Source organism: Salmo trutta, chromosome 38 (genome assembly GCF_901001165.1).
Source record: "Salmo trutta chromosome 38, fSalTru1.1, whole genome shotgun sequence".
NCBI lineage: Eukaryota > Metazoa > Chordata > Actinopteri > Salmoniformes > Salmonidae > Salmo > Salmo trutta.
In genome coordinates this window covers 74,589-85,501 of record NC_042994.1, presented here as the reverse complement: position 1 = coordinate 85,501, position 10,913 = coordinate 74,589, and the positions used below count along the sequence as shown (strand labels likewise).

The window sequence follows — 10,913 nt, the reverse complement described above, 5'->3', positions numbered from 1 at the left end:
ATTATAACAGTACATGGCCTAGATGTTCAAATGTGCATTAATGACCAGCATTGTCAAATAATAATAATCATAGTAGTTGTCGAGGGTGCAACAAGTCAGTAACACAAGAGTAAGTGTCAGTTGGCTTTTTCATAGTCGATCTTTGAGAGTATCTCTACCACTCCTGCAGTCTCTAGAGAGTTGAAAACAGCAGGTCTGGGACAGGAGCATGTCCGGTGAACAGGTCAGGGTTCTATAGCTGCAGGCAGAACACTTGGAACTGGAGCAGCAGCACGGCCAGGTGAACTGGGGACAGCAAGGAGCCATCAAGCCAGGTAGTCCTGAGGCATAGGGTTCAGGTCCTCCGAGAGAGAGAAAGAAAGAAAGAAAGAGAAAGATAGAATTAGAGAGAGCATATTTAAATTCACACAGGACACCGGAAAAGACAAGAGAAATACTCCAGATGTGACAGACTGACCCTAGCCCCCCGACACATAAACTACTGCAGCATAAATACTGGAAGCTGAGACAGGAGGGGTCAGGAGACACTGTGGCCCCATCCGATGAAACCCCCGGACAGGGCCAAACAGGTAGGATATAACCCCACCCACTTTGCCAAAGCACAGCCTCCACACCACTGGAGGGATATCTCCAACCACCAACATACCATCCCGGGACAAGGCCGAGTATAGCCCACAAAGATCTCCGCCATGGCACAGCCCAAGGGGGGGCGCCAACCCAGACAGGAAGACCACGTCAGTGACTCAACCTACTCAGGTGACGCACCCCTCCCAGGGACAGCATGGAAGAACACCAGTAAGCCAGTGACTCAGCCCCCGTAATAGGGGTAGAGGCAGAGAATCGCAGTGGAAAGAGGGGAAACCGGCCAGGCAGAGACAGCAAGGGCGGTTCGTTGCTCCAGCCTTTCCGTTCACCTTCACACCCCTGGGCCAGACTACACTTAATCATAGGACCTACTGAAGAGATAAGTCTTCAGTAAAGACTTAAAGGTGAGACTGAGTCTGCGTCTCTCACATGAGTAGGCAGACTATTCCATAAAAATGGAGCTCTATAGGAGAAAGCCCTGCCTCCAGCTGTTTGCTTAGAAATTCTAGGAACAATTAGGAGGCCCGCGTCTTGTGACCATAGCGTACGTGTAGGCATGTACGGCAGGACCAAATCGGAAAGATAGGTAGGAGCAAGCCCATGTAATGCTTTGTAGGTTAGCAGTAAAACCTTGAAATCAGCCCTTGCCTTAACAGGAAGCCAGTGTAGGGAGGCTAGCACTGGAGTAATATGATCACATTTTTTGGTTGTAGTCAGGATTCTAGCAGCCGTATTTAGCACAAACTGAAGTTTATTTAGTGCTTTATCCGTGTAGCCGGAAAGTAGAGCATTGCAGTAGTCCAACCTAGAAGTAACAAAGGCATGGATTCGTTTTTCTGCATCATTTTTGGACAGAAAGTTTCTGATTTTTGCAATGTTACGTAGATGGAAAAAAGCCTTCCTTGAAACAGTCTTGATATGTTCTTCAAAAGAGAGATCAGGGTCCAGAGAAACACCGAGGTCCTTCACAGTTTTATTTGAGACGACTGTACAACCATCCAGATTAATTGTCAGATTCAACAGAAGATCTCTTTGTTTCTTTGGACCTAGAACAAGCATCTCTGTTTTGTCCGAGTTTAAGAGTAGAAAGTTTGCAGCCATCCACTTCCTTATGTCTGAGACACAGGCTTCTAGCGAGGGCAATTTTGGGGCTTCACCATGTTTCATTGAAATGTACAGCTGTGTGTCATCCGCATAGCAGTGAAATTTAACATTGTGTTTTCGAATGACATCCCCAAGAGGTAAAATATATAGTGAAAACAATAGTGGTCCTAAAACGGAACCTTGAGGAACACCGAAATTTACAGTTGATTTGTCAGAGGACAAACCATTCACAGATCCTAGTTTCTGGGGGTGAGTAGCAGGCAGTTTACTCTGGGCACGTCAGTCATCCAAGCTACTCAATACTGCCACCATCCATAAGAAGTTTGATATTGCAGGTTAGCCTGTCATAAAAAAAGAAAGATTTTAAATGTATTACACAGTTATTATAATATTGTATGACATCATTGGCTGTCAAGCATGTAAATGTGGCCGCGTTTGACATTGCAGCCGACTTTAAAGGCGAGTCAAGACTGACTGATCTACAAATAATCTGAAGTAGTTATTTATCATGCAAGGTGATTTGTAGATCAGTCAGTCAGTCAGAATTTACCCATCACATGTCACAGTTTTGATGCTCTTGAACACAGCCTGTTTGAATGAGGAAGGAAGCCATCTCTGAATGAGCATCTTGGTCACTGACATAGAGTTGGATAGAGGGCACAGATTTGCATCTTTTCATGATGGCTTCTGTTACAATATCGGCAGCGCAACTGAGGGCTCTCTCTATTTTAAAGTAGTCAATTTCTTCTTCTTCAACCTCCATGATTTTAATGACAGTCGATAAACAAACTGGAAGGATGCATACAACGTTATGCCCATGCTTAAACAGCCTTTGTAACTAGTGTGCCTTTTATCCAACTCTATGGTCTTTCACGACTTCAAAGTTATGTCAACCACAGACCTCATACCTCACAGTCAGTGTCTGTTTCCTCAGACTGACAGATAGTTCATTACAAGACCTTTCTCCCCTTCACTCTGTAAGTAAGCTTGACAATATCTTAAAAAGCGTAAACTCAGACAGTGGTAGATTATAGTAGATTGTTGTGTTTAGGAGTAGTATTAACATGAGACACAGTGATGGTGGGTTGTGTTTAGGAGTAGTATTAACATGAGACACAGTGATGGTGGGTTGTGTTTAGGAGTAGTATTAACATGAGACACAGTGATGGTGGGTTGTGTTTAGGAGTAGTATTAACATGAGACACAGTGATCGTGGGTTGTGTTTAGGAGTAGTATTAACATGAGACACAGTGATGGTGGGTTGTGTTTAGGAGTAGTATTAACATGAGACACAGTGATGGTGGGTTGTATTTAGGAGTAGTATTAACACTGAGACACAGTGATGGTGGGCTTGTGTTTAGGAGTAGTATTAACATGAGACACAGTGATGGTGGGTTGTGTTTAGGAGTAGTATTAACATGAGACACAGTGATGGTGGGTTGTGTTTAGGAGTAGTATTAACATGAGACACAGTGATGGTGGGTTGTGATTTCGTTGGTTTAGATGCACACACTCAGTTTCACTTCCCTGTTCTACTTTCCTGTCTGTCCTCTCACAGGCCTCCTGAATCATATTAGAAATCTATAGATGCACATTAGACTATACAGAATATGGTCCTTTGTAACTCAGATGGTAGATCATGGCACCTACATCATAATGGGTTTGATTCCCAGGACCAGCCATATGTAAAATATATGCACACGGCTATAAATTGCTTTGGGTAGTTGAGTCTTCTAAGTGGTATTATTTATGGACAGCAGACTACAATAGACGACACAGTCTATACAGCAGGCTGTGGTGATGTTCATTGATGTCTCTGCTAGATAAAACTACTAGCAGTACTGTACACCAGAGGAGACTGGTGAGTGGATATATTGGAGGATGGACTCATTATAATGGCTGGAATGACAGCAACAACATTCATTTTATTCCCATTACTTCCCAAATGAATGAGGACATCATGAGACTGGAGGGCTGCAGTAATGTTGAGATGCCAGTAGGTAAACCTCTAGTCTAGAACACTGGAACCTTCAGTACCACTGATGCTGCTGATGAGGAGTGACGGTCATGGGTGTATAAATTAAATGGGTTCTAATTGGATGACATCATGGAACTTTGACCTGTATATACAGAACTCAGAATGGCAAGGCAACACAATACATTGTTAACGTTAAAATAGTTGTCACAGCGTCCACAGAAGGTGGCGCCCCTCCCCGGTCGGGCGGTGCTCGGCGGTCGTCGTCGCCGTCCTACTAGCTGCCACCGATCTACGTTTCTGTGTCTTTTGGTTTTGTCTGTCTAGGTCCGCACCTGTTTGTCTTTTTTGTTTGGGAATTTGTGCGGGATTATTACATGTGATGTTCTGTGTGGTAGTCGGCATTTTGCGCTGCTTCAGCTACGCCGCGTAATTTTTGGATTAGGCATTAGGGTTGCTGGGCTGTGCCTCGTGTGTTTTAATTTTGGAGCTGTCCTCCTGTCTTGTGTTCTGCGCACCCTGCCTTGTGGCGACTTTATTTATCGGTGATTATTAAACATCTGTTCAAACGGACCTCAGTCTTCTGCACTTGACTCTACCCCTTTCCTGCTATCAAGGATAGCTCTGACAATAGTACAGTCAACACATTGTTTACATGGTTCTGTATGTTGTATAAAGATCACATTGGAAATGGACACATTTTTTAAATAAAATAATTGACTCGTCTTTTTCACAATTTCTGTTAAAATACAGTAACAGCGCTTTTCTGACGTGCTGGTCTGGTCGTCGTGCATGTTAATGTCTTAATTAAACATGAAGGACAGTTCTGCATTAGCTACTTGTGTTCTGACTGCTTTTATAATGTTTCAACACTTACTTCTTGTTTTCACTCACTACCAGTCACTTGACTCACTGTACAAGACCTCTCCCCTTCACTTCACTCTGTAAGTACTCTTGACAATATCTTGAAGTATAGTTTTGGGTTATTTGTTTTTAGTCATAAGTCATATACTTGAGGGTAATGTATCCTTTACTTGTTGTTATGTTTTGAGCTGTGTTTTGGTTGTTACATCAGGGCCAGTATTCATAAAGTGTCTCCCCCGGTGTGGGTGTGTGTGAATGACACAGTGGATTTATCTGAGGGCCCTTCAGGACCAGACTGATAGGGAGTAGTGTTGACATCTATACTGTGTAGGATGTGTGTTTTAACGTTTCTACATCCATAACAACCAGCTCTCTAGACTTTGATACAGACTCCATGGGCCTTATGGGCCTTCACTACAGATGCAGTGTGTGTGTGTGTGTGTGTGTGTGTGTGTGTGTGTGTGTGTGTGTGTGTGTGTGTGTGTGTGTGTGTGTGTGTGTGTGTGTGTGTGTGTGTGTGTGTGTGTGTGAGTCACTTGCTGTTTAGCCTCACAGCTTGGGGATAGGAGATATCATTGGACCTTGGTGTTCAGTCTTTAGGCTGCTGTACAGCTTGATGGACCATAGAGGATTGAACATTTATCCTCCTATATTTGGGGTTCTGAGAATAAAACAGCTTCAGAACAATCAATGTAGAAATATGTGTTTACAGTTCTAGAGATCTGTTCAATAAGTGACTGTTGTTGTTGATAATGATGATGATGAGTATGGAGTTATTCACCTGCTATAGAGTGAGTTGTTGTTTATGTTTCTAAGACTGCAGGGTGGGAGATGCAACAATGGCCTTGAGAACAGCAGGAAGTGTGTTGGTGGTCTTTCTCTGGTCTGTGGCAGGTATGGTCTCATAACTGTTTTCAATTTACAAACGTGTCTAAAAGGTTAAGAGTCATAATGTTATTCTGTTGTTCTGTTTGGCGTATCTACTTCACTTTTTATAGTTGTCTTTCACTCCTCATTGAGAGATGCTTATCTGTGGTTTCCATTCACACTCAACTCAGCAACTATGGCAACAAAATGTGGACCAACTTTACTGTTAGTGAGAGCCATTTTTGCTAAATTTCCATTTAATAAATGTTGTGTTGTGTGACTGTGTTTCAGTTGTACTGGGGAAGTATGGCTGGAGTGTGACTTACACCACTCAGAGTATCTGTGCCTTGAAGGGGTCAACAGTGGATCTGTCCTGCTCTTTCAGATATCCCAGAGGTCATAAAGTCACATCAACCTTCTGGTTCACTGAATGGGGGACTGGTGTAGAACCTGAAGATCCAGTTCAGGACCCAGAATATGCAGGTCATGTGGAGTATCATGGGGATAAGGAGAAAGACTGTACCCTGAGAATCACAGACCTGAGAGAGAGAGACTCATCTACGTACTGGTTCAGATTATTAACAGATCAGGAAGGAGGGACATATACTGGAAGTCCTGGAGTCACTCTGTCTGTCACAGGTACAGTAAAAACCTGCTATTATGTTCAGTTACAATTAGTTCTGGACAATTGTTGTGGTGTGTATGTAAGATAGGATTTCTTCCATCATTGTGTTAGAGTGATAAGTCAGTGATAAAGGGATTTACAGTGATATTGTTTTTTCTCCAGGTCTTCAGGTGAAGGTGACTGGTGGACATCAGGATAAGATACTGACCTGTATCACCACCTGTACTCTGACTGACAACCCCACCTACATCTGGTACAAAAACGGACAACATCTAGATGAGAGCACCTCCCCCCAGTACAAAGACCCAGTCTCCAGTATCTACATTGATGGTTATTCCTGTGCTGTAAAAGGCCATGAGGAGCTCCACTCTCCTGCAGTGTGTGAGTGTGAATTTAATACATTATACTGTGTGTTGGTTTCACTTTGTCATTTGGGAACTTTTAGCATTTCTAGGAAGAACTGAGAATATAATCTAGTTGATCTCTTGTTATGTCACTGTGTTTCAGGTGTTCAGGGTCAGAGCTGCAACAGAGTTACTTACACCAAGAGGAGAATCTGTGTCCTGAAGGGGTCAACAGTGGACATATCCTGTACTTATGTTGGTTATTATTCCACCATATCAACATTCTGGTTTAGAAGTGATAAGTCGACCCCTTAAGACCTAACCAGAGACCCAGGGTATACAGGTCGTGTGAAGTACACTGGAACATATAAAGGTCCCTTCACCCTGAGAATCACAGATCTGAGAGAGGAGGACTCAGCTGAGTATCGCTTCACTTTTAAAACATACAACTTTGAATGGGGTCATAGTTTCCCAGGAACAACTATGTCTGTCACAGGTAATACTACACTGTATGATACAACTGTATATCATATTGAATTACAGGAGAAAATACATGAACCATCCTGTTTACACAGAGGTGTATGTGGTTTTATACATATTGTTTCAGGTCTGCAGGTGAAGGTGACTCCTGCTGCAGAGGGACAGAAGACACTGACCTGTAGCACCACCTGTACTCTGACTGACAACCCCACCTACATCTGGTACAAGAACGGACAACGTCTAGATGAGCCCACTTCCCAGCAGTACTCTGTCAATAGTTATTATTCAGACAGTTACTCCTGTGCTGTAAAAGGCCATGCGGATCACCACTCTCCTGCAGTGTGTGAGTATGAATGAAACTAGTATTTTATGTAGTATCATTTAGAACCAATAAGAATGGTATTACTTTCTCTATCAATATTCTTAACAATATACATTGGAATGATAAACAGTTTTATAGATGTATGTACAGTACATGTATGTCAAAAAATATATATTATTCAAAAATGAAACTGTCTAATACATCTAATACACTTAGTCTAATTATCGTTTCAGGAATTGATCAGGAATTAACATTTGTTTCAGGTGTTCGGGGTGAGAGTTGTATGAATGTGACTTACACCCATCAGAGATCTGTGCTTTGAAAGGGTCAACAGTGGACATATCATGCTTTTACACACATCCCAGTTGGCATAACGTCACAGAAGTATCTGGTTCAACAAATGGGAGTCTGGTGTAACTAAAGACCTAGCCAGGACTCAGAGTATACAAGTCGTGTGGAATACCATCGACAAACAGACAAGGACTCCATCCTGAGAATCACAGACCTGAGAGAGAGTGACTCAACTGAGTACAAGTTCAGATTTACAACTAATGAGGCAAGATGGGGGTACAGCTTCCCTGGAACAACTCTGACTGTCACAGGTAACACTGCATAGCACATTATAAAGTTTTGAAGACTCACAACGTTAATAATTAACACCAATTCTGAACCATGTACTCTTTTTTTGCTCTCCTTTCATTCAGGTTTTCAGGTGAAGGTGACTGGTGGACATCAGGATAAGACACTGACCTGTATCACCACCTGTACTCTGACTGACAACCCCACCTACATCTGGTACAAGAACGGACAACATCTAGATGAGAGCACCTCCCCCCAGTACAAATACTCAGCCTCCAGTAACTATGAAGACAGCTACTCCTGTGCTGTAAAAGGCCATGAGGATATCCACTCTCCTGCAGTTTGTGAGTGTTTATTTATTAAGGGACAGATCGAAATGTACTTGGGCACGGGACAGGACTGGTCTCCAAAGTTTAAAATATTTTCACATGACCATCCCCTTGTACTGTAAAATAAATTGAACACCCTCCCCCTCATAGAATTAACTCAAAATGATGTTTACTGCCACAAATAAAAAGAACTGTAGCGGCCCTGCATTAATACACGTGAATACCGACCTAGTCACTTCAGCATGCTTTTGTGGCATGGACGATGCCACGCAGGGCTACGGGTCAGAAGTTTGAGTGTTCGCGACCATCACAAACAAGCTCGCCCTGCCTGCCTGTTCCATTACACTACGATCATATACAAAATATATGCAACAAATTTTCCACCAACAGGTTTCTGTGCCAATGCATCGCACAACCAATAAACAAAGCATTCCAACTTCGGGCACATCAATGTCATGGTTTGCGTTTTCAACACCACAATAAATAGACAATGTAAATCTGGACAAACAGAGAATACATCCCTCCCTACCTTGTAGTCTTACCCATTATTGAAGGCTTGGCTTGACAATCTCTGAATGTCATTAAACTTTTTGGTGTTTTGTAACAAATGTCTCTTTCCATTCATCAATGGCTGCTGCAAGGTTTGGATTGATTTACTGATTGATTTCATTTGTCAGTTAAAAAAAATACGCATATACACAATATTTTTTTAAGTGAACAGGATTGCACAAGTAAGTCAGGGATGTATTTCCATTGTGGTCCCTATGTTTTACATAAATACATATACAATTATACTGAACAAAAATATAAATACAATGTGCAACAATTTCATCCATTTTACTGAGTTAGGGTTCAAATAAGGAAATCAGTCAATTGAAATAAATTCATTAGGCCCTAATCTATGAATTTCACATGACTGGGCAGGATCGCAGCCATGGGTGGGCTTTGGAGGGCATAGCCCCAACCACTGGGGAGCCAGATCCAGCCAATCAGACTGAGGTTTTCCTAACAAAAGGGCTTTATTTTAGACAGAAATACTCCTCCCTTTCATCAGCTGTCCAGGTGTCTGTTCTCAGATGATGCCGCATGTGACGAAGCCGGATGTGGAGGTCCTGGGCTGGCGTGGTTACAAGTGTTCTGTAGTTCCGAGGCCGGTTGGACGTACTGCCAAATTCTCTTAAACGACATTGGCAGAGAAATTTAAATTACATTTTCTGGCTACAGCTCTGGTGGACGTTCCTGCAATCAGCATTCCAATTGCACGCTCCTTCAAAACTTGAGACATCTGTGGCATTGTGTTGTGTTACAAAAATGCACATTTTAGAGTGGCCTTTAATTGTCCTTAGAACAAGGTGCAGCTGTATAATGATCGTGCTGTTTAATTAACCTTTTTATGGATAGGGGGCAGTATTGTCACTTTCGGATGAAATACGTGCCCGTATTAAACTGCCTCCTACTCAAACTCAGAAGCTAGGATATGCATATTATTAGTACATTTGGATAGAAAACACTCTAAAGTCTGGGCAGGATCGCAGCCATGAGTGGGCTTTGGAGGGCATAGGCCCACCCACTGGGGAGCCAGATCCAGCCAATCAGACTGAGGTTTTCCTAACAAAAGGGCTTTATTTTAGACAGAAATACTCCTCCGTTTCATCAGCTGTCCAGGTGTCTGTTCTCCATCCACCTGACATGTGTGGCAAATGAAGAAGCTGATTAACTTCTATGGGCTACGTGGGACGATGTTCAAAAGCCGAGGACAGGAGTGGTAGAGGGTAATGATTCTTAACTGTGATGTCATTGAGTCCATGGTAGTCAATACATGGACGCAGGGTCTTGTCCTTCTTTTACACAAAGATGAACCCTGCGCCAGCAGGGGAGGCAGAAGGACGGATTCTCACAGCAGCCAGAGAGTCCTCAATGTACTCCTCCATGGCCTTGGTCTCAGGGCCAGACAGGGAATATAGCCCCCTATGAGGTGGTGTGGTGCTCGGGAGAAGGTCAATACCGCAATCGTAGGAGGAAGGGAAGGGGCACGAGCCTTCCTGAAAACCTCCAGGAGGTCCTGGTACCCACTGGAATGGCGGAGAAATCTGAGTCTTTACCAGAGCCCACAGGAGGACCTCCCGGGGCAAGCTGTTCCGCCTTAAGGCAATGTGAGTGTCAGAACGTGCTCCAGACTAGGATAGAAGCAGTGGTCCAGTTGTGCCTCTGGAGCCATAAAAATCCCAAAACAATAGGAACATGGGGAGATTCAATAAGAAGAAACCTTACGGACTCACTGTGATTGCCCAACACACACAGGTTATTAATAGGAACCGTACAGTGAGTGACCCTGCCAATGGAGCGTCCGTCCATTGCACTGGCTAAGTAGGGAACGGAGAGGAGTTGTGTGGAGATACCCAGCTCATATACCAGAGTAGCGTCCATGAAGCGCTCATCAAATCAAATCAAAGAATACAACAGGTGTAGACCTTACAGTGAAATGCTTACTTACAGACTCTAACCAATAGTGTGAAAAAAAGGTGTGTGCGTGTGTGTGTGTGTATGTGTGTGTGTGTGTGTGTGTGTGTGTGTGTGTGTGTGTGTGTGGTGTGTGTGTGTGTGTGTGTGTGTGTGTGTGTGTTTGTGTAGGTAAGTAAAGAAATAAAACAACAGTAAAAATACATTTGAAAATAAGAGTAGCAAGGCTATATACAGACACCGGTTAGTCAGGCTTATTGAGGTAGTATGTACATGTAGGTATGGTTAAAGTGACTATGCATAAATGATGAACAGAGATTAGCAGTAGCGTAAAAAGAGGGGTTGGCGGGTGGTGGGACACAATGCAAATAGTCCGGGT

General features: G+C 43.1%; 1 protein-coding gene across 1 annotated transcript in view; it reads left to right on the top strand.

The window, feature by feature from the left end:
• Positions 1–2,567: 2,567 nt before the first annotated feature.
• LOC115178714 (sialoadhesin-like) overlaps positions 2,568–10,913 on the top strand; it is a 51,327-nt gene continuing 42,981 nt past the window's right edge. Inside the window, exons 1-5 of the mRNA XM_029740003.1 lie at positions 2,568–2,666; positions 4,565–4,608; positions 5,345–5,422; positions 5,687–6,034; positions 6,183–6,401. Coding sequence (XP_029595863.1) covers positions 5,368–5,422; positions 5,687–6,034; positions 6,183–6,401 — 622 coding nt within the window. The 5' untranslated portion in view covers positions 2,568–2,666; positions 4,565–4,608; positions 5,345–5,367. The remainder of the gene's footprint in view (positions 2,667–4,564; positions 4,609–5,344; positions 5,423–5,686; positions 6,035–6,182; positions 6,402–10,913) is intronic.